General features: G+C 55.0%; 2 protein-coding genes across 3 annotated transcripts in view; one reads left to right on the top strand and one right to left on the bottom strand.

Moving 5' to 3' along the window:
* Nucleotides 1–4,944, bottom strand: part of CSPG4 (chondroitin sulfate proteoglycan 4) — a 38,843-nt gene extending 33,899 nt beyond the window's left edge. For both annotated transcript variants that reach the window (XM_084968703.1, XM_003128485.7), the window contains exon 1: nucleotides 4,792–4,944. Coding sequence is in view for 1 of the 2 variants with exons in the window: in XM_003128485.7 (XP_003128533.5) it covers nucleotides 4,792–4,879 (88 nt within the window). In the remaining variant the exon portion in view is untranslated. The remainder of the gene's footprint in view (nucleotides 1–4,791) is intronic.
* Nucleotides 4,945–15,243: 10,299 nt separating this feature from the next.
* On the top strand, nucleotides 15,244–23,103 carry CIMAP1C (ciliary microtubule associated protein 1C). The gene is made up of 4 exons (XM_001929275.6): nucleotides 15,244–15,612; nucleotides 16,430–16,540; nucleotides 17,475–17,588; nucleotides 18,177–23,103. The coding sequence occupies exons 1-4, from the start codon at nucleotides 15,492–15,494 to the stop codon at nucleotides 18,656–18,658; spliced, it is 828 nt and encodes a 275-aa protein (XP_001929310.3). The 5' UTR covers nucleotides 15,244–15,491; the 3' UTR covers nucleotides 18,659–23,103.
* Nucleotides 23,104–23,396: the final 293 nt, after the last annotated feature.

Here is a 23,396-nt window from a genome sequence, read left to right as displayed (position 1 = left end):
GCAAGATAGTAGGGGCCTCAGAGAAAAGCAGAGGGGAGGTCTGCCCTTGGGGAGCTGCTGATCCTATGGGGAAGGCCACACCCAAACCAGGGTTCAAGGACAAAGAGCAGAGAGGCAGAGCCCCCAGCCTGCTAAGGACTTGCTATGTGACTCTGAGAAAGCAGCTGCCATGAACCATGAGCCATGAACCATGGGGGGCTAGCCTGGGGGTGGGGAGTCTCTGCATTGAGGTGTGGGAGGGGAGGCAGCCTCACTGACCCACCAGGACACTTAAACTGTGAGAGAAACACACACTGAAACAGTTTAGCATGAGCAGTGGTGGGAGGCCTGGCTAATGCTCATCAGAGCTGGCAGAGCTGGCCCTTCTGTGGGCTGGGAGCGGCAGGGGTGTGGGCAGGAGCTGGGCTGGCGGAAGAAATGGTCAACTGGAGAGGCACTGTCCAGAACATGGGTGAGCCATACCACCAAGCCACCTTCGTGGCTGCCCCCAGAGCCGCTACCCTACATCTGAGACAAATGTGGCTTTATCTGCCACCCCAGCTGTCAAGGAGAGATGGTAGGCTTTCTTGAAGAGGATCTGCTTATGCTGTGAGGAAGTGGGGAGGGTTTGGAAAGGTGGGGGGCCCTTGCTGGAGAAATCTGAGGAGATCACAGATCCAGGATCCTCAGGGAGCTCTCTTTCCCCCCTCCCACTGGGGGGCCTGAGTCCACTGGCAGGTGGCTGCCCACCTGCCCTGATCTGGGAAAGGCAGCTGTTGTTGGGGTGAGTGAGATGTCTGTGGGCCCAAAGAGTGACCTGAGGCCAGTCCCTGCTGTTCTCAGAGACTCAGTTTCCTCAGCTGTAAAATGGGAATATTTCTTGACTTGCAGGGCTGCTGTGAGGCTGCGGGACACCATGGTTAGTGGCCTCCATGGGGTATCCTGGAGCTCTGATGAGAGTGCTCCATCCTCTCCCCTGTTCTCTGAGAGGCAGAGAGAGCCAGGAACCCTGACCCCGGGGAGAATCCTTGGGCAAAATTGTTCATACGAATTCAGTTCATTTAGAAATTACTCATACAGGAGTTCCTCAGTGGCCTAGCCGTTAAAGGATCTGGCATTGTTACTGCTATGGTGGGGGTTCGATCCCTGGCCCGGGGAACTTCCGAATGCTGTGTGTGGCCAAAAGAAATTATTCATACGCATTCAGTAATAATGGTAACACAGTATTTTGGAAACACACCCTAAGCCTGCACCTGGAAAAGGAGTCTTAACTCTAGAAGGCTCTCCAGAACTGGACACATGCTGGGTCAGGGGTGTGTTGGAGGCAAAAGGGGAGCTGGAAGGGGCCAGGAGTTGGGGAGAGGCAGTAAAGGGGCAGAGGGACCTGGAAAGGAGCAGGCTCAAGTCCCAGACCCAAAGGCCCCCTTGTTTATTTGCTCTTGGGACTGAACAGGAGCCACAGCGCAGCTCAGCACCCCTGCCCCCTCCTGGTCCGCACCCGCTTCCCTGAAGGCACCACCCAGCCCAGGTCTGTGAGCAAGGCTGGCTGTGTGCAGGGTTGTGTGTGCTCTGTGTGCGGGCCCACATCTGTATGCGCTAGTGAGTGTGGAGTCAGGCTATTTCCAACTCCCCCTCCTCTGCCCGCCCCCTCCCGGGCAGCACGCCCAGTTCCCCACACACTTCCTCTGAGCGCTCTCCACACACACCCCACAGCCTCCAGGCCCACCTGGTGCAAAACCCCTCCTTGAGCCCCCCAGGCGGGCAGCCCTGAAAGGCTCTTCTTGTCCTGGCTGGGCAGGCGAATGATGGGAGGGGGGCTCCGTTATACTTGGTTCTGGAACAGCTTCTTCAGAGTTTGGGTGGGCTGGACCAAGGGCCCTGGCCCCTGTCCTGCTCTAGAGGGCTGGGGCAGCGCGTGCACACACAGACACACACACACGCGGTTCAGAGGCTGTCTCCAGCACCATCGGTCTCCCTAGACCATACTTAAACGCAACAGAATCTACCCTGGTTCAATTCTTTGCACCTGACGCTCCCCCGCCTCCACCCCAGCCCTGCTCTCTAAGATACCCCCATCAGTTCAGAGCCCTCACCGGGATTATACAGGAACCCTCTCTGCCAGGTACTCCTCCCTCAGTCCCATTTCAGCCTCTCGTCCTCAAAGTCAGCTGGGCCAGGCAGGGAAGAGGTGTGGGAGCCACTGGCCCTGCATGCTCTGAGCGTACTCTGACCTCTTGGTTTTGCTGAGGCTGTTCTCACTGACTGGAACCACATCAGCTCAAACCCAACCTCCCCAAGGCTTGTGGCTCTGCTGGGCCTCCCACAGGGCTCCGAAGGAGCTGGACACCATACTTATCATCCACCCTGGCACAGTGGTCCAAGCCTCGCTGCCCACACAGGCCATAAAGTGAAACTGGGGGTTCTTGCTGGGCAGCTGGCTTCTCTCTGGGTTGGATCACTTTGCTTCCTCCCTGGGGCCTCAGTTTCCCTGTCTGCATAGTTGGATAGTTGGCCAGATGGATTCCAAGGGTGCTTGACTCTCGGACCCCATGACCTGGATGTTCTGGAATGCTGATGATGCAGGGAAAGCAGTGTGCCTCACTGTGGTCCATGAGAGTGGAGGACCTCTGGGGTTTGAGGTGTCCAGGAGGGGTGAGAATGACTGATGCCTTTCTCAAGGAAGGGCTGCCCCATTACAGAGACCAGGACAGGGAGCTAAGCCAGGAATGGTGACAGAGCTGGGAGGGGTGCTCTGTCTGGAAGGGGGAAGTGGATACCAGCTTCCCATCCCCTCACCATTTCCAAATCCCTCCTAAAGACAGGGGTCACCTTGCTGCTATCAAATTCCACTGGCAACATGCTGTTCTCCACTCTAAAACTTTCTCTGGCTCCCCACTGCCAACTGGGCATAGGCTGCAGGCTACAGTTTGCTATTTCAGATTTCTGAGCCCTAGTCCAATGGTACTTCCCGGCTTGTGCTCAAAATATATATGCCTTCTGGTCAGGCAACCGGCCTTCTTATCTCACCCTCCCTCTGTTCATACCCACCTCAGAGCCTTTGCTCAATGAGCTCTCACCTGGCATTCTGACTGCCTTCCCATCCTCTGAGGCTTGGCTCAAGGATCACCTTCTGCCCTGCCCTAGCTTGCCTCTGAATTTATCCTCACCATATTCCTCATCTGGATCTTTGCAGACATGATAGGAATTGCTGAGTGAGGTTTTTTTTTTTTTTTTTTTTGTCGCACCCAAGGCATGTGGAACTTCCTGCACCCTGGATCAAATCTGTGCCACAGCAGTGACCTGAGCCACGGCAGTGACAACACTGGATCCTTAACCACTAGGCCATCAGGGAACTCTGCTGTTTGAGTTGCAATTTGCTTTTCTGCCTCCTGAATGAGTCCAAGTTCAGCCTATGCATTTCTGTGCACGGCTGACTGCCCAGCACAATGTCTGTACATTACTGATGCCGAGAAGGTATTTGAGAATGGCTCTCAGTTGAAGCCCAAGGAGGAGGGGGTGCTGGAGTCTCTTCCTCAGAGGGAGTCTGGGGGCCAAATGAGCGAATCTCTCTAGTCAGTTCAAATGCTCCCTTTCCATCTCTCTAGAATCCCAGCCCATCATCCAGGCCCTGAGACTCTGGAGGACGGGGTCCCTGGAGACAGGAACAGGGAGCCTGGGGATCCAGCTCTGACCAACCCAGTGGTGGTAGCAGTTGGGGGGGGGGTCCTCCGCTGACTCATTTCCCTTTTGGGCACTTCATGATCACTGTCTATTTGAGCTGGCTTCCCCATCTGATGGAGAGAGGGGTGTGGCCTGGGTCCCTGGAAGGGAGGCACAGGCCCTTCTGCTCAGCGTTGTTCTTGGCATGGTCCCGAAGATGGAGGCTGAAGCACTGATTCATACATACATGGGTAGTAATGACTGATGGGCCCTGAGGCCTCAGTTCTTATGGCATAACTAGATTGTGCCTCAACTAAGGCAAGAACGCAGCATTAGCGGGGGTTGCATTGCACTAGAGACGGGATATGTCCTAGCCCCTCTCTGATGGCATTCTCTCTGTGCTGGGGAAAGCACCAAAGCCTGGGACAGCGAGCTGTGGCAGTGGGTTGCCCAGGGCTGTCTGAGGGGCAGAGGATATCTGAGGGGCACCAGTCCTGTCTCTGAGAGGCTGAAGGGTGGGTGGTCCCATCTGTCACCAACCAGGCCTTCTCAGTGAGGAGAGAGGAGACAGGAGGGGAGGAGAACAGGAGAAGCTGGTGGTGAAGAGGCCGGGCTGGAAACGCACTCAGGGGAAAAAGGGGAGCAGGAGCCGGGGCGCTGCTGGAGGAGGCCAGAGGAGGTGGAGGCTGGGGCACATGGGGAACTCCCTCCCCATCGAGCCTCACAGCACTCCCCCTTCCTGGCCTGGGGTCTGAGGCAAGGCTACTGGCTTCTTGCTGTCACTAAGTGTCCTCTAAGCACCAACTCAGTCACAGGAAGCCTGCTGGGGCACAGGGAACCCAGTCAGCCCCGAGGCGACCCCTCTGGGTACAGCGGGCAGCCCTCGCAGAGCCACGCCCTAGGCAAAAGACCCTGGGGCCAACCTCTGAGAACCGGAGCCCACATGACCCCCCAGATCCAGAGCCATCGCTGGAAGTCCCGCATCCGCTGGGGGTGAGGTCCGACGGTCAGGGACCCTAGCCTGGGGTGGCAGAAGTGCAGCCGCTAGTTTCGCGGTCTGGGGGCCACTCCTGGGTCCTCCCGGCCTTCTTCTCTACCTAAGGAACCCGCCGCAGTTCCTGTCAGGATCGGGGTTTCAGGCCCGTCACTCACCTGTGGCCGCCGGGCGCGCCAACACTGCGAAGGTTAAGGCCAGGGCCAGGGCGGGGGCCGGACGCGGGAGCCGCGGGCCCGAGCGCATCGCGGCGGGCAGGGCGGCAGGACTTGGAGGAGCGGAGCTTGGACACCAGAGGCTCGAGCTGAGAGAACCGGCGCGGGCTGGGACTCCGGGCGGCCCGCCGCCCACTTAACCCTGGGGGCGGGGCAGGCGCCGACCCGCGCTCTGGTTTCAGGCTGGGGCTCTCCCGTCGCCCCCTCCCGCCCCCACCTTCTTAAAGGGCCCGTGCTGGCTGCTCCTCCCCGTGCCGGGGTAAGGGGACCCTTACGGCTCGGTCAGACCCAGGCTCCACCTCAGAGATTTGGGACCAAAACCCAGAGGAGCCCAGACCTCCTGAGCTCTGACTCCGGGGCTCTCGGAGAGCTCCTCTGGGAGCTGAGCCCGTGCCCTCGCTTCTCTGCTTTCAGCTGTTGCAAGGGTTGTGTGGATCGGGGACGTCCCTACCCAGGCCAAGGAGGAAGGTTAGTTGACCCCCCACCCCCACCCCCCACAGGCTGCTTTTGGGCTGCTTTGCCTCGGAGGTCTCTTCAGGACTCCATTTGGGCAGAGAAGCACTAGCCTGAGGTTCTGCATAGCTGGGTGCCCACTGTCTGTGCACCCTTGTCCTTTTCTGCTTCACAGGGCCTCGGTTTCCTAGTCGGTAAAGGAGAAATGTTCTCCAGTCTCCCACGAGGCAGGAGGGATTGTCAACTCCCTATCATTTGCCTCAAACTAATCCTGCAAGGTGAGTGATAACCATTCCCCCACCCTCCCGCCCCATTTTACGGAGAAGAAAACTGGCTCAGAGCTGGAAGTGGTTCTTGCAAGGCCCCCAGATGGAGAGTAGGGCCCTGGCCATATGGGACCAGAACCCCAGGCCTCCTGACTCCTAAATTTGGGTGTTTCAACTTTCTGAGGCTGCCTTCTGGAAGTCTGGCCCTGGATTTAGCTCCTACCTAACAGCTTCAGGCTGAGGCCCTGCTCCTCTTGGCTCACTCCCAGGCAACAACATCAGCCTTGTCCCAAACAGGAGAAAAGGCAATACCGCAGAGCTTCCAGTGGCGCCTAGAGGCTCTGCTTGCTCTCTGCTTAGCCTCAGCATCAGCGCTGCCTGGCCTTGGTTTCTCTGACCAGGGAATGGGTGGAAAAGGACCCCTGGAGCGTTTTCCCCTCCCTTCTTCCATCAGAATCTCTGTCACATCTGCCTGCTTCAGCCCAACCCCAACCCCATCCCACCACACACTCCCCAGCACCTCCCCTGTCCAGTGATGGTCCTACCATGTACACGGCTCTTCAGAGTTTACAACGAAATTGAGCCCCATTTTGAAGATGAAGAAACTGAGGCTGAGGGAGATTAAGGGACTTGAACAAGTCTATTTTGCTGCCAGGAGGTGGAGTCAGGTCTTAGAACCCAAGCTCAGAGCTCTTACCACCATAGCACAGTGGTAACCCAGGCTCTGGATTCCAGCCTCAGCTCTCCTGCTTTGCTGTCCAACCTTGAGCAAGTCACTTCACTTTTCTATAGTTCAGTTTTCTCATTTGTAAAATTGGGTTAGTGAGGATTAAATGCTTTAAAATACCTCAAGTGCCTAGCTCTGGGTATACAGAAGGTACTCAACAAATGCTTGTCCTTTCCACTCCTTGCCCTGTAGTCCTGCTGCACCTCCTCCCTGTGTCTCACATTTTGCTTATAGCTTCCAGAGGCAGCTGCACACAGTAGGTGCTCAATAAATGCATGTTGTGTTTGATTAAGAAGCCATTCGCTGCAGCTCTGTGGGGATTTTGGCAAACCTGACTCGCATCTGGTTTACCCTAGAAGGCCTTGGGCGGGGCTGTGCTCAACTGGTCTTGGTGGCAATAAAGCCATCGACTCCACACTTGTCCCTTGTTTTTCCTTCTTCCCAAGTCAGCAAGGCACCTGGTCCTTGTTAGGGGCTAATTACTGGCCAAGTGTGGACCCAGGGTTGCAGGAGCTGCTGAGAAGATAACGTTGCGAGGAAAAGAGCTTTCTTTTTAGGAATGACAAAAGCAAAGGAGCCTTCTCCTTCTTTATGAATCAAAAATGTGGGTGGAGATTTCCACCCACCCCATCTGCCCATCCTTTCCTCTCCCATCTCCTCCCCTGAGCCCCACCCACACAGATTTACCCACCACTACCGGAGTCGGAGTCAGTCGTTGGAGACTCCAGACGGAGTTCCCGCCCACAGCGGAGATTCAAGTTAGGATTAGCTCGCAGCCTCCCCCGGCCTGGTTGCTAGCTGGGGAGAGAAACACAGGCCTGGAAAAATAATGGCAACCAGCACGGCAGTAATAACCACACTTGCTTCTCTGCTGGGGCTTCTCAGTTTACAAAACATTCACCTGGTCTCTTGACAACCCTGGGAAGTGTGGGGTCGAGGACAGTGTTCCCTTTTCACCGATGAGAAAACTGAGGCTCTGGTGAAAAGGGATGTTGGGGCTGCCGCATACACAGACCTGGCCTTTGTTCAGCCTGGAGCCTAGGACCTGAACCCCAGACTGGTACCGAGTGGCCTCATGCCAGGCAGACTGGCAGAAAGTTGAGGCCTCGTGTTGCTTTGGAACTGATGCCTGATCGCCTTTTACTGTCTCAGAGCAAAGGCTGTTGGACCGGGTACTGCTTGCTCCTCCATGGTTCCCTCCCAGCCTCCTTGGATGCGTCCCACCCCCCAAGGCCTCCAAATCCCCATCCTGAGTATAGCTGACCAGGGCCTCCCTGGCATCCTCAGGTCTTCTCCTTTTGCCTTCTGATCTTCGCCATGACTTTCTCTGGCTTGGGTTGGTCAGGCTGGAGTGACCATCCCTGACTGCCCCAGCCTCTCTGGCCTCATCTCACCTTCCTCCAGAAAGCCTCCCCGTCTTCCTTCCCACCACTCAGCTCCCTTTCCACTGACTCCCTTGAGGAGCCATCTCCTAGTGACCCCGGGGCGAGCCTAGTGGGGTCAGCAGGTGTAAATCAATGCCTCTCGTGCCCCTACATAGATTTCTTCCTAGCAAAGCACAGGCAACAGGTAGAGAACAGACTTGAAGAATGAAGAAGGACACCCACACCCCAGGGCTGAAAGAGGATGCAAAAATTTCAAAAATTTCTGAATGCCCTGTGATATGTGCTGCCTCAGTTTCCCTCAGTGAAGTGTCTCTGGGAGAACAAGACAGTGAGCACCCTGCATCACCCACTTCCCTGCAGCAGAGTTCAGCCAGGCCCTCCTGGTCACTCATCCTCGACGCCTCGTGGATTAAGAGCACTCGCTCTGGCAGTGGCTGTGGCTCGGCCCTGCCTTTGGCCAGGGCCTGGCACTCTGAGTGCCTCTATATTTTGCAGGCTGACTGCCTGGGCCCCACCCAGAGAGCCTGTGGCCAGAGCCAGCTTGCCGGTAAATGGCGGGTACTTGTGCCCTAGATGGGGTGTTGCCTCAGCTCCTGCTGCCCAGGTCCTAACCTCAGGGAATTGGTCCTCTGCCATGAAGGACATAGAACCCAGGCCACTACTGTGCAAGGGGTCACGGGCCTTTGACCCTGATTCCGTGGCCCTGCAGGTTCATGGCCAGGAGCGCCACAGCAGTGGGCCTGGGCCTGAACCTCAGACCAGGGGCTTCTGCTAGGAGTGGTCCTGCTCCTGTTCCTGGCTGGAGGCATCAGTGGGGCTCCAGCAAGTGCAGACAGCCAGGATCAGGAGGGGCGGGGACAGCTATTCCCAACAATTACACAATTCAGGAGCTGAAAGTTATGTTTGCTACCCTTGGGAGCCGGCTGTGAGTTGTGGATGGGAGGCCGATGGCAGGGCTTTTCTTGGCCAAGGGCAGGCTCTGAGCCATGCCCAGGCTGTACTGGGGAGACAGGGGCTGGGGGTGGTAGAGGACCCTCTCAGAGCCTCTGTTCCCAGGAGCAAGCATGCATCTCCCACACCACGTCCACAATGGCTTGTGGCTTCAGTGGCTGTGACCAGCTGGCTGCAGCTGACTCCTCCTGGAGTTGTGCTATTTCTAAATATTGGTTCATGCTGTTAACCCCTGCTCTCCCCCACCAGAGGCTCTTCAGCAGGCTGCAGAGAGAGCCTTGAAGAGGGGGAATGGATAGTCCTCAAAAATTTGTGAACATACCTGCCCAGGGTCTAGCATGGGGCGTTACTTTGGGGGCTGGGGTGGAGCTCCCACAAGAAGGATGAGAAGTACCTGCTCAGCTTTGAATGAGGCTTCAATGATTGTTAGGAGACATGGGTCTGGGCTGGCGGCTGGGCAGGGCAGTGGAAAGAATGTGGGGTTAGGAGCCAGAAGTCTGGTTCTGCCAAGCCTTCTCTGTGTGGCCTCAGGCGAGTCACCTCAGCTCCCTGCACCTTTCCCTCATCTGTAGATCATAGAACCACCATACGCTTGGATGCTGCCCTCCAACAGAGGTGCCAAGGCCTTATAAAGGGCAGTGCCTGGTGGTTGTGATGAGGGTAACTGTGGATACCAGGTCGTGTTCTCTGCACGACTCCCAGGAATCCTTTGAAGGAGAGGCAAGGCTGACAACCAAGAGACAGCTGGAGCAAGCTGGCAGGCTGTCTTCAGTCTGTGAGGGCTTTAGAAGCTATGCCACTTTACCCTAGGACATGCAGCTTGAATTTCAGCCCCTAGTGGCCCCATGGCCTTGGTGTCCTTGATCAGTGAAAAACCTGTGGGAGCCAGTCTTCAAGATGGGCCTCCATGATCTTCACCTTCTGGTGTTCATGACCTTGTACGATCACCTTCCACACTGAATAGGGCTGACCTGTATGGCTCGTAGGGCACTGTAGAAATGGCGTGTGATTTCCAATACCAGGTCACAAAAGACATGGCAGCTTCTGTGTTGGTCTATTCCTGTTTTTTTTTTTTTTTTTTTGGCCACCCCCACAGCATATGAACTTTCCTGGGCCAGGGATCAAACCTGGGCCACAGCAGTGACCTGAGCTGCTGCAGTGATGATGCCAGGTCCTTAACCCACTGCACCACAAGGGAACTCCTATGTTCTGAGAGCACGCTCTGGGGGAATCTGGCCGCCATGACCTGAGGACAGTTGAGTAGCCTGTGGAGTCCCATGTGGAGAGGAACTTCTTGTCAACTGTCAGTACCAACTCACCATTCATATGAGCTGAGTCGTCTTGGAAGCAGATCTGCAAGCCCCAGTCACACTTTCAGATGACCACAGCTCCTACTGATGTCTTTTTTTTTTTTTTTTTCCTTTTTGGCTGCACCCATAGCATGTGGAAGTTCCAGGCCAGGGATCAAACCCATGCCACAGCAGTGACACCACCAGATCCAAAGCTACTGGGGAACTCCCTACTGACACCTTTTTTTTTTTAGGGCTGAACCCACAGCATGTGGAGATTCCCAGGTTAGGTGTTGAATTGGAGCTGCAGCTTCCAGCCTACACCACAGCTCACTTAGCGGGGCCAGGGATCCAACCTGTATCCTCGTGGATACTACTGAGCCATGATGGGAACTCCCCTGCTGACATTTTTACTGCCACTTCCGGGGAGATCTGGATTCAGAGTCACCCAGCAAAGCCATCTTTAAATTCCTGACCCACAGAAACTGTGTGGTAATAGATGTTTATTGCTATTTTAAGCTCTGAGGCTTTGAGGATAATTTGTTACACAGAAAGGGATAACTGATACAAACCTGCATGAGTGTAAATTGTAGTCCAGGCAGCCATTCTGGGCACATGTCTGGGTGCAGAAAGTAGGATTCTGTTCCCATGAGGAGGAGGGATGGTTCCTTGGTCAATCAATGGATCGGCTCATTCATTCACTCCACAAATATTTCTTAAGCACTTATCATATTTTAGGGCACTATGTTGGGGGCTGGGGACACAAGGTAAGTGAGAGGAGCCCTGCTTTGGGGAGCTCACAGGCTTCCCAAGTAACTTGATGATTGTTGGATGTGGGGGGTAAGGACAAGGGCGATGTCCAGGACAAGCCCAGATTTTTGGCTTGGACAGTTGGATGGGTGGTGGTGTCATTCACTGAGATAAATGAGGGACAGGGGGCATCTCATGAGAAAGCTCCGGGCATATTTGACTTTTAAATGTTTGTGAGAATCTCAAGTGACGCTGGAGGCTGATGGACGTGTGGGACTAAACTCCTAAGAAGGTCTGAGCCTGAAGCATGTACATTTAGGAATTGTTGGGGTACAGATGATGGGATTGAAGCAACAAGAGGAGATGAGACTTTCTAATGAGAGGTGAGTGGTGGAAAGAGAGAGGAAGGCCCAGCACAGAATTCTGAGATACCAACAGTTTTTTCTTAAATTCTTTTTAAACTAACTTCAGTTTTATAGAAAAGTGGTAAGTCCATTACAACTATTTCCCACATACTCTTCACCTAGATTTCTCAAATGTTGATATTTTATAATTTTTTTTTTAAATGGCTGCACCTCCAGCATAGCGAAGTTCTCAGGCTAGGGGCTGAATCTGAACCACAGCTGCCAGCCTATGCCACAGCCACAGCAACACTGGATCTGAGCCACATCTGTGACCTACGCTGCAGTTGGCTGTAACACTGAATCCTTAACCCGCTGAATGAGGCCAGGGATTAAACCCACATTCTCGCGGACACTATGTTGGGTCCCTAACCTGCTGGGCCACAATGGGAGCTCCACATTTTAAGTTCTTTTCTATGTATATGCATATTTTTTTTGCCTGTATGGATTTTTAGAAAGTTGCAGACATAATGTCTTTATCCTTAAATAGTTCAGTGTGTATTTCCTAAGAACAAGGATCTTCTCTTTCAGAACCAGAGTGCAATGATCCTAATCAGAAAATTGACATTGATACAATAATTTTAACTACCCTAAGGCTGTTATCCACTTTTGTCAATTTCTCTAATAAAAGCTTTGATTGCAAAGAAAATCCTTGCCTCTATGTTGCATTTGGTTGTCCTATCTCTTGAGTTTTGTTTTGTTTTTGGCCATGCCTGCAGTATGCGGAAGTTCCTGGGCCACCCAAGCCACTGCAGTGACAACCCTGGATCCATAACCTGCGGTGCCACAAGGGAACTCCTTTCGTTTCCATTAACCTGGAAAAGCTCTTCAGTTCTTCTTTCATGATCTTGCCATTTTTAGCAAGTACAGACCTGTTGCTTTATAGCATGAATCTAGATTTGAATTTATCTGGTCTCTCTCTAATTAGATTCAGGTTAGGAACCTTTGGTGGGAACACCCCAGAAGTGATGCTGTGTCCCTCCCAGTGCATCCTCTTAGGAGGGACACAGCATCTGTCTGTCACATTGTCAATGTTGTTAACATACATCACCTGGTTGAGGTGGTGGCTGCCAGGAATCTCCCTATAAAGTCACTGTCTTTCCCTTTGAAGTTAATAAGCTTATGCCGACATTGGTCAGGTTTTGGAAGAAGAGCCAGGAAGAAAGCCTTTGAAGGGGCAGCGGGGACATGGGAAAAAGACCAGAACATCTTGGAACTGGGAACAGGCATTGCAAGTAGGAGGGACGGGCTGGTCACTGCGGTCCAGGGCTGCTGAGAGGCCAGTCTGGCGAGGATGAGAAGTGGCCATTGGCTGCAGCTTCCACATGCAGGTCATAATTTAGGTGGAGCGATGGGTCTGAAGCCAGCCTGCAGAGAGTCAGAATGTGAAAGGGAGGTGAGAATAGAGACTGCGGGGAAATGCCTCTTTGGGAAAGTTTGCCTGTGGGCTGGGGAGAGGGATCCAGGCAGAGATGGAGAGGTGTCCGTGACCAGGGAGATGATTTTTAATTGATGGAAGGGCTGTAGAGCAGGGAGAATGTGATAGGAAGGGGCCAGAGAGATTCAAGCAAGGAGGGGGGCAAAGGAGAGCAAAGTGTTCTGAGAGGCAAAGGAGATTAGAGAATGGCTTGGTGGGTCCTCTTAAGCCCCAGGAGGGAGTTGAGAACAGGTGACAGTGGAAGCTGGTGGTTCTGACAGTGCAGTAAGAGGGGTTTTAGTCTGAGTCCAGGCTGATGATCTCTGTTTTCTCTGTGAGCAGGAGGCAGAGCAGGGGGCTGGAGGGAGGGCCAGGCACACAGAGGGGAATAAGCCATGTTTGAAATGCTCTCTGGGGAGAGGGAAAGAGCAAGCTGACCAGAGAGGAGATGGGCAGCCAGGTGACATGGAGCCACGTTCAAGTTTCGGGGGCCATGGCTATCCCCAGGAGTTTTTAGCTTCCTGATGTGGGTGGGCAAGGCAGACCTGGTGACTCAGGGCTGGGATTTAGCAGGAAAGAAGCTGGACAAGGGGGGCAGTAAGGCAGGAGGTGGGGAGGAGGTGCAGGGTCACTGATGGGGTCTCAGTGATGGCAGGGAATCTGTGCAGGGCCAGAAGGGGAAGGACAGGGGACATGATCCTGGAAGGAGGGTGAGAAGCCCAGAACATGCTGGGAAGAGTGCAGAGGAGGCATCTGGAGATGAGGAGGAGGTCTGGGAACTGGGAGGCCAAGGGATGGGTGGGGGGTCCTGGGCAGGCCCAAGTCCCCAGGGTAATGGCAAGAGTTGGGGTTGGGGAGGAAGACCAGGGCCACCAGCATGACAAGTCAGGACAGATGGCAGCCCTGAGGATGAGAGATGAGGAGGGCCAGCCTGCATGCTGGAGTCTTTGGGGAGCCATGCTCTTGGGGAGGGGATACCTCCTGGGTCCATATTAAGGAAACCAGGGACCTGCCCCACTCCAGGCTCTGGAGAGAACCAGGGGCTCTCTCCGGGGGTGAGCTCTGTTAAAGTGGGAGGGAAGGGTGCATGTGGAGCAGAAATGGGGTGGCTTGTGACCTGCTGGGGTAAGGAGTGGCTTGCTTTCCCCTAAGAGAGCCATGCGCAAGGACAGCAGGCGGGCAGTGTGTAGGGGAGGTGTCAGGAAGTCTCCTGGGGTCTGAAATGTTTGGAGACCACCGCCTCCCCGGGCCCAGGAAGGTGAAGGTCCCAGCCCCACATCTTGCCCATATCAGCACGAAGGGATCATCAGGGCTGTGGCCCAGCAGGTCCTCAGCTTCATCCAGGAAAAGCTGACTAGGATGGGGGAGAGGAAGCGGCACTGCCCGTGGCCGGAGGCCAAGCGAGGCTGGCTCAATCCCCCCCGCCTTGCCCAGCCCTCCCTCTCCAGAAACCAGGGGCTCGGCTGGCTGCCCCACGGCTGATGAGAGAGGCACAGGCAGGATCTGCTGCCTCTGGAGCGGGACCCTGCCCTCTGTTCCAAGCCTTTTGGTCCCACGAAGGGCTTCTGGGGCTCCCAGCTCACCCGGCTGGTCTGTGGGGGCCCTCACTGTGCCTGCTGGTTGGAGTGAGTGCAGAGTGTGGTTTTGTCGCCTTTGATCCAAAGAGAGTCCTGGGGTTTGTGCTCTGGTTCCATCTCTGCTGCTAATGCAATAGGAGACTCCGGGGAAGTCTTTACTCCTTTCTGGTCCTCGTTTCTTAATCTGTGTACCGAGGCTGTGACACCCTCTCTAAAGCCAGCAGTCATTCCTCCAGACCAAATCCCTCATCTGAGCTATGAAGTGGTGGGTAAAAGCAGACCCCAGGGCCCCCCAGCCTCCTGTTTTTTAGGGGTGAAGGGGTCTCTAGCATTTCCTCAGCGGGGGGGCTCATCCATCAATCTTTTGGCAGCTGGATAGCTTCCCTGCCTTTCAATGTCTTTCCTCACATTCCTGCCACCGCAGGGGGCGTTCTTGACCACCAGCAACGAAAGTAGCTTCTTCTTTTTTTTCTTTGTTTTAATGAATTTTATTTTTTCCATCATAGCTGGTATACAGGGTTCTGTCGATTTTCTACGGTACAGCAAGGTGACCCAGTCACACATACATATTTACCTTCTTTTTCTCACATTATCATGCTCCATCACAAGGGACTAGATACAGTTCCCAGAAGTAGCTTCTGGAGGCCTCAGCATTACCCTCTATGTGCCTTCATTTTTTCCCCAGTCCCTGCCTGAAATGCCAGCAGCAGGTAGTATTCCTCTAAAGATGTCACACCCTGGGATAAAAACCTGGGAAGCTATCAGACAGTCCCACCTTAGTGTGAAATAATTGGCTTGAAACTTTCCCAAGAAAAACCAGACTGTGATAGAAGGGAGGGCATCTAGAATATGGGGGGGGGAGAGTTGGGAGGGGCAGGGAGCAGAGGGCCACCCCCAGGCGGCTGTGCAGGTGGCAAGAACCCTTTACCCATGAGCGGTGCACTCTTTCAGGGCACCCACCAGGAGTGAAGAGCTGGATCTGTCACTCCACCTCTCCCTTCTCCCTTCCCGACCCAGAGCCCTGGGGATGGACCCTCAGGATGTTTAGTCGGGTTGGGATCGGGGACCGTGGGGCCCCCACTGAGTCCTCAGGGTTCCGCAACTGAGCTGCCAGCGTAGAATTTCTCAGCCACGGTTCAGGCGCCACGGCAACTGGGGGAAATAAACACTCTGGGTTTCACAGTCCAAGTTCTGTGGTGATGTCATCCTTAGCTCCAGACTGCGGGCCCCTGCAGCTGGCTGCACCCCAGCCGGCCTCCACTGCTCAAACCGGAGGACCGTCTTCCTTCCCAGCCTCCACGCAACCTCTGGTGCCAGGGAGAGAGAGTGGACCCGGGGCCTTGGGCAGAGGACCCAGGGCCAGCTCCTTGCCAGCCACTTAGATCTCTCAGCAGCAATCTGCTATTACTCCCTCTTGGGCCCCAGGCATGAAACTGCCCAAGGGGGCCAGGAACCCTGTGTTCTATGGGCAGCACCCAGAGAAGAAGGTGCAGGTGCCCTCGGGGCAGGAGGTAAAGCAGACCCCTGTGGTCCTGGCAACCATCAAAGGTGAGAGCAGGCCCCCTGCCCTGGGTTTGGGCTCATTCCCCTCTCTGCAGAGCTGCTGAGAGTGTCCCAGCCTTCTAGCCCTTGAAGCTACAGAAGATCAGTTTCCAAGCTGAACCTTGCAGGCAATACTAGCTGCTGGGAATTTTGGGGGGTGGTTTGGGGAGAGAGGGAGTAAGGGATGTGAAGTAAAGCCAGTTTTGGAAAAATGCTAGGGATTCAGTGGCATCTTTAGCCCAGCTTTAGCTTTCCTCACTTCCCTTCACTCTTATGCTCAACTGAAAGCAGACAAACTGATTCTTACTACATTGTGAATGACTGATTGTTGCTCTGTATGGGAGGTGGTTTAGCGTATGATTAAATATTTGGGCTCTGTTGGCTAATGGCTCAGAATTTTCACACTAACAACTTGTGTGACTTTGGGCAAATTGATATTTCTAAGCCTCGTTTTTCTCATCTGTAAGGTGGGAAGATTAGGAGTATGCATCTTACAGAGGTGTTGAGAGGCTTAACTGAAATAACCCGTGGAAAATGCTCCGCATAGTACTAGGCACAGAATAAACTCTCAGTTACTTGTAATTATTACTTTTCTTCCTATGCATTGCCTGTCGGAGAGAAACTGCATCTTATCTGGGAATACTGCCTTTCCCCAAAGGAAGCAGCTCGATGGTGGGATTGGTGGCAGTGCGACATCAGTGGGAGCAAAGACCGCCCCACCCTCTGCCCCCTCCCCATGTTCACGAGGCCCACTGCATTTGGGGCTTCTCCCACCTCTGATCTGACGGGCCCAGGCTCAGGGCCGCCCCGTCTGTGCTCACAGGTCCCGGGCCTGCCAAGTACCTCCGGCCGTCCTGCACGGGCTACATAGACCATGATATCTCCATGTTCCAGGAGCCGGCCTACACCCTGCACACCCGGCACTCAGAGAAACGTGAGTGCTCACCTTCCCTTGAATGGGACACACAGGTGGCCCTCTGGGTCCAAGAGGAAGCTGGCAGGATGCCAAGTGCCCTGTCCCTCTGAAGGCAAATCCGTGGGCCTCTCCGGCCTGGACCTCCAGATTGAGCTTAGAGGGGACGATGCCACGTCCAGCAGGCAGAGCAGGGTCCCCTTCTGCCTGCTTTTTCGCTGGGGTCCTTTAACTCTGGCTGCCGTGGGTTCACTTGCCACAGCAGCTGGGCGGGAGTAGCTGGGGGGAAAGTGGTGGGGGTGGTGGACCCCGAAGTGTCCCAGATGGCTTAGAATCCCCTGGAAGGGTGGGAGCAGAGGGTCACAGAGGAGCTGGGCCTGCTGGGCAAGGCCAGTGAGAGAAGAGGGTGGGGGTGTATCTGGAGGTTTGAGATATAGGCCCCTCCTTGGGGGGGACACACCCTCTTCAGGAGGAAAACCCCCTTTCTGGGACTGGGACCCCATTCTTCATCTAAAATTATCCATTAGCTTTTTATTATCCCCTTGGCATCAGTCCCTTATGGGGTGGGGGCAGACCAAGCCGCTAGACGCAGCTGTTATTTTATCTGTTCCTCTGAACAGAATCTGCTCTTTCTTTGGGCCATGCCTGAAGTTCCCAGGGCAGGGATCAAACCCGTGCCACAGCAGGACCTGCTGGATCCTTAACCCACTGTGTCCCCAGAGGACTCCTGAACAAGACCTTGAGAATGTTAAATTATGTATTAAAAGCCCCATTTTGCAGAAAATCAAGGCTTCCGAAATACCCGAGTCCAAGGATTGGGAAGGGAGCCCTCTGTCCTTTCTTGGGAGAGGAGGATCTTGCCAGGAGGCAGGCCAGACACACCCTGGGGGGGGAGTGGGGCTGAGGGAGGGACAGCGTCTGGGGCTGACTGGGCCTCTCCTTGGCTGCCCTGCAGGGATTGTGGACGTATGCAGCCCTGGGCCTTGCTATTTCTTGGATCCTAAAGTAACTCGGTTTGGAATGTCCAGCTGCCCTCAGGTTCCCATGGCAGAGCGCATCTCTAACCTGCGTAAGATGGGACTGGGGAGGGAGGTGGGGATTGCGAGGCTGGGGGATGGGGGTCCACGCTTAGGACATACGAGCAGGGGCAGAGGGGTCATGACTCCCTTCACCAAGTGTGTCTGCCGATACTGGCATCTCCCTGCGATGTCAATATGTCTTTGTCACAACACGTATGTCTTGAGGCCAGTGCTATGCCTGGATGTCGCAGGGCGATGTTATGCTAAAAGTGTTACAGGGCTCATGTCGCAGCAGCGATATTGTCATGCTAATGGGTTCACAGATTGTAGTGATTTCTGGGGTTTCTTGGTGCTGTCACAAGGACAATGACAGCCTGAGAGTGATGTTCTGATGACACTTGTAGTAGTTTTTATATGATGACAACCGTTTCATAATCCTGTTATAGGATGGCAGAAATCCCTCCCCACCCCCACCCCATAGCCCCGTACTCGGGTGCTGATATTCCTGCCTGGTTGTAGTTAAGTTACGCCAGGTTAAGCAGGACCTCAGCTCCCTCCCTGGACCCGTTGGTTGGACACTGGGGTTTGTGGCCTGGTTCCAGCCCTGAGACTCCTTCCCTCCATTCACCTATTTTCAGGCCTGAGCTCCACCCCAGCCTCCTGCCATTACCACTTGGAGAAGACCCCCCCACCTGGGGAACGCAGGGCTCCCCAGTACACCTTTGGCTCCCGGTGTCGGTACCGAGTGACGGATCCCAATCCGGGTCCCAACCAGTACCAGCTGCCACTCCTGCTGGGGCCCAACCTGCCTGCCAACCGAGCTGCTCCTTGCTACAGCTTGGGCCCCTCAGACAAGAACTGGTTCTACAAGGAGAATGTGGCAGGAGGGCCTGGACCAGCCATGCACATCCGACCTGAGCCATCCATCTACCAGAATCGCGGCCCCATCTACAGCATGGCCAAGCGCTTTGCCTACCCAGTGGACCACATGCCTCGGCCGGGACCTGGCTCCCATGAGGTCCAGCAGGTCACGGTGCACAAGCCCCGCACGCCTGCTTTCAGCATGGGCGTCAAGCACTCGCCCCACCTGTGCCCGCTGGTCATCGATATTCACGACTGAGCCCCCTCCTGGGGCACCCCCCCCCCCACTGTCCCCAGAAGTTATTTTTCTATACCAAATTGAGCAACTTGCCAAGGTTTTTGAGTAGCAGAGCTGGTGCCTGTGGTGACCAGCACATAGAAAGCATTAGATAAATATTTTCATTTATTTATTCCTTTGTTTTGCAAACACTCACAGCTGCTTTCTTTGGGCCCTGCCATGGGACTACCTGGAGGCACTGGAGGAATCCCAGTCTGGGAGACGTTCTGCTCTGGCTCACCAGGGGAGGCAGCCATTTGTCCTCCAAGGAGTCCTGGGCAGAGGCTCCGGAGCGCTGAGTTCTCGTCCTACCTCTGCCACTAACGTGCTGTGTGGGCTCGTGCAGCTCCTGAACCTCTCTGGGTCTCCATGAGAGGGGAGGATGTCTGATTTCTCTCTAGTTCCTGAACTCTTCGACTCTGGCCCCTGAGAGGGATCGGCATCCAAGAGAGCAGCAAGGAAAGTGGATGTGGGCACTGGAAGGAGAGGCCTTTCTGGGTTGGGGTGCAGGGGGGAGGGCAGTTTTCCTGGGGGAGGATCCTAAGAGGACAAACAGAGAAGGTGTGTAGGAGGGAATGTAGTCTTTTATTTATTTATTTATTTTGATCTTTTTGCCATTTCTCGGGCCGCTCTCGTGGCATATAGAGGTTCCCAGTCTTTTTTAAAAAAACGGTTTTCGTATAGCTGATTTACAATATTCTGTTGATTTCCGCTGTACAGCAAAATGACCCAGACACACATACATATACACATTCTTTTTCTCACATTATCCTCCATCATGTTCCATCTCAAGTGATTAGATAGAGTTCCCTGTGCTGTACAGCAGGATCTCAGTGCTAATCCACTTCAAATGCAGAAGTCTGCCTCTACGAACCCCAAACTCCCAATCCCTCCCTCTCCCTCCCCCTCGGACAGACCATATTCTTGGTGGAGGGAAGGTGTACCGGTGGGACCAAAGGATGCAGGGGTAGGGGGCCAGCAGAGGCTCAGAGGGCAGGTGGCTAGGCTGTAGGAGATTGACAAATAAAGGGACCAATTGGTGGGCTGCTTGGAGGGGACTCAGGATTTGTCCTCAGTGTGAAAACGTGGTCTTTTCAGAATTTTTGGGGTTGGGAGAAAAAGTTGGACAGGATGGGCAGAGCCTGGGGGCTAGGGATCAGCCTTCGGAGGGGGCAGAGGACAAGGGGGCTGCTGCTGGGAGGAGGGTCTGCATGTCACATGCTGTCTTTGGAGAGTCACCTGTGTGTTCCAAGCTCCCAGCCCTGTAAGAACCCGTTAGAAGGGAAGAGGAAGAGCCCCTAACTAGCCAGGAGGGGGCAGTGTCGCTTCACTCATGAGTCCAGGTGGTGCCCACTGCCCCCACCCCTTCCAGCTTGGCTGCTTTTGGACAGTCCGGTGCCAGCTCTCCTGCTGGTCTCTGGGAAGGCGGGGATCTGGGGCTGGTATTTGTCCTTCCTTAATTCTCGGAATCCAGCTCCCCTGTTCTGATGCCCCCCTCCTAGGACCAGCCCCTCTCCCAGCTCCCCTGGCCTCAGGAGATACGAGGGGGACTTCCAGCCCTGCCCTGCAACGGATGGACCAATGGACGGAGGGACTGAGGGACAGATATGAGGCAGCGAGGTCAGCTACTGAGGACGGAGAGGGGTTTAGGGAAGGAGGAGAGGAGGCTGAGTATCCCCCAGAAATGGCTCAGGCGGAGGCACGTTTTTCTGTAGTCACTGTACTTGAAGGAGAGAGAGAGAGGCCGAAAGAAGGGGCCACTAGGAACCAGTGGCCCATCTGATGGCTCATCCTTGCAAGAGAACTACTCAGGTCTTAAATGAAAATGAAAATTGAAGAACTAACTTTGGACAGAAAGGAGCAGAGAATATCTTTGGAATATTAAAAACAAACAAACAATTGAATATTTTCAAATGGGGTTTGTAGAGAAACCCCGCTGGGTCATCCCTGACCCTGGGCCTGAAATGTCCTCCCCCTCCCTCTCTGGCCCCCAGGCCTGGGGTGTGTGCCTGTCCTGTCCTCCCCACTCTTCAACAAGGCTGGTCTGGGCAGGCTCGAGAGACAGCAAGTGAGCTTGGGGACCCATCTGTCTTGCTGCAGATTAGAAAGATGTCATTTTGCCGACAATGCCATTTATCACGGCAGCTGCGAAAATTAGTGGTGCTTGGGCTGTAAGTGTTGGGTGGGGGTGGCGGCTGGCAGGTGGCAGCAGCTGATGCTCTCCTGTGTCACCAGGTCAGGGAAACTACAGGCCAACCTCTGAGTAGCGGTTTTCTGATTTAGTGCCCAGCCTTTCCCAAGACTCTCCATTGGAAAAGTAAGAAAACTGAGGCCCAGAGCCACCAAAATAACTGTGACCCCAGGAAAGGTTAATGGCCTCTCTTTAACTAAAGGTCTAGGCTCCATCTGTGACCAAGGTCAGGGCTCAGTGTGGGGTCAGGGTCAGGGCTTAGAGTGTGACCGGCTTTGGGGCTCAGTCTGTGATTGGAGTCGGAGCTCATCCTGGATGACACCCTTGACTTTTATCAGGACTAAATCCTAGTTTCTGCCTCCGTGGCTCAGTCTGGGACAGACCTTCAGCCTGGCCCCATATAGAGACAGAGGCTGGCCCTTAACCCTGGAACTACAACTAATTCTTGGTTTGTGGCCCCAAGGGAAGGAGAAGAGGCTGGAGGATTCAGAGTGAACCTTTGAGGGATGAAGATGTTTGGAAGAGGGATGGTCCAGCCAAGAAAGTGATGTGGCCTCCAGAGAAGATAAATGGGCCCTCCCTGGTGCCTCAGCCCACAAAGTGACAGGGTCATTTAGCTTGAGACAGACCTTTAGACAAAGGAGTCCCCGTCTCTTGGCCTCGCCTCCCCTGGGGTGCCAAGAGATGACCTGGAGAAGGTCAGTGGGCACGGCCTCCCAGGCCTGTCTGAGGGCTGATCCTGCCGCTTCTGAACAGCTCAGGGACATGCTTGACCTGGCAGGAAGCCCTGGTCTGATTCTTGGAGGTCTTCAACCTGTGCCCCTAGGTACTCAGGTCCCAGACCCTGGCGTGTGACCCCGCAGACACAATCATTCATTCATTCAACAGACATTTGTTGAGCTCCGGCCCTGGCTGTGCCCCAGAGTTCTGGCCACACCCTCCAGGAATTCAGAGGGTAGCCTGATGAGAGGATGAGAAGCAGCTCTCTCCATGCAAGGGCAGACACTGGCGGGTGGGTGAGGGTCAGTGTATGGTTGGGTGCTCACCAAAGCCTCCACCCTTCTCTGCAGGGGGCAGGGGAGGCCTGGCCTCCCCTCTGTGGGTCACTTCCACCAGGGCTTGGTGGTCAAAACTGCAGTCACGTGACTCCCCTGGACACTGGTTGGGGGACAGACAGGTGTCTCTCATCCTGTTGTTGATGGCAGGACCCTGAGGGCCGATCATCACTCTTCTTCCCTGGAGCTGACGGGGATGGTGGCCCTGGGCCAGGAGCAAAAGAGGGGCCCAGCCTGTGGGGACACCACACACAGGCTCACAGGCAGGGACTGTGCACGGACACATGTCTTTCACCCACACACGCATGGAGACAAGGCACAAATGCTACCACACAGTGCGGCTCACACACACACGCACGCTCAGACGGCACACCCTACTCCACACACACACCCAGACACCAAACCTGCTCCAGTGCAGACACTCACACTGCGCATGCACACCACACGCTGCACACACACACACACACACACACACACACACACACACACACACACACAGACACCCCTCTCTCCAGGTGCCTCCTTATCTCCTGCACGTCCCCATGTCCCCGCTGGGCTCCCTCCCACAGCCCCCTGGGGGGGGGAGAATTAGAGTAGATAAACCACGTGAACCCCTGCCCCAAACACATGCACTGGTGCAGAGGGGTGGGGGTAGCTGTGGGAGGGGAGCTCAGGAGGCTCTCTGTGCCTGATTCCCAGCCCTGGTGCAGAGGCACTGCGGGCCCTCAGCCTTCTAGTCTGGGCCCCCACCTCTGGATGGGGGGTGCCTGGTTGTGTGTGAGCCCTCACTGCCCGAGACAAGCCAGACCCCTTTTCCCAGCCCCCAGCACTCAGAAATCCCACTCCAGGGGCCACCCAGGGACAGAAGGACTCTAATAGGAAGCTCCTGCCACCCAGCTCTCCCAGTGCTGGCGCTTGGCTGGGCGGGGGAGCTGGTTGGAGTGCGCGTGCCCCTGGTTTCCCCAGTGAGGCCAGAAGCTGCCTCTCCAAGCTCGCTGCCTCCGACCTGTTCCTTCTGGCTTTTCTCTCCTGAGTCCACGTTCTCCCATCTGGCTCTTCTCTCCTCCGAGCCTTTCTGGCTCCCTCCCGCTCTCTCTTCTCTCTCTCCGTTTTGCTCCCCGTGTCCCTCTGCCTAGTTTATCCTCTAGAATAAAGATCGACATTTTCAATTACCCCCCAAATAACAGAGCCGCTCTTGGGAGGCTCCGACAAGAGGAGGATTGTGTGTGCACGTGTGTGTGGCCCAGGGGTGGGGGTGGGGGTGGGGGTGGGGGCGGGGGCAGCCCTGTGTCCTTTGTTTGCTTTTTCTCTTCTGGAGCTTTCATTTCTTCCTGGGAGAGTGGAAGTACGTTTCCCTTTAGGGAAGGAAGGGAGACAAAAGAGAGAAATAAAAAACTGTCATGGTTTTCTTGTAAACACAGTGTGCAGTGCAGAGCCAGGGCTCAGTGGGGGAGAGGGACTGAGGGAGAGGCAG

Source organism: Sus scrofa, chromosome 7, assembly GCF_054392235.1.
Source record: "Sus scrofa isolate SSC_HxYL_T2T_F1_AM1 chromosome 7, Sscrofa_HxYL_maternal_Yorkshire_Landrace_v2.0, whole genome shotgun sequence".
Classification (NCBI taxonomy): domain Eukaryota; kingdom Metazoa; phylum Chordata; class Mammalia; order Artiodactyla; family Suidae; genus Sus; species Sus scrofa.
This window is presented reverse-complemented; position numbering and strand designations above follow the sequence as displayed.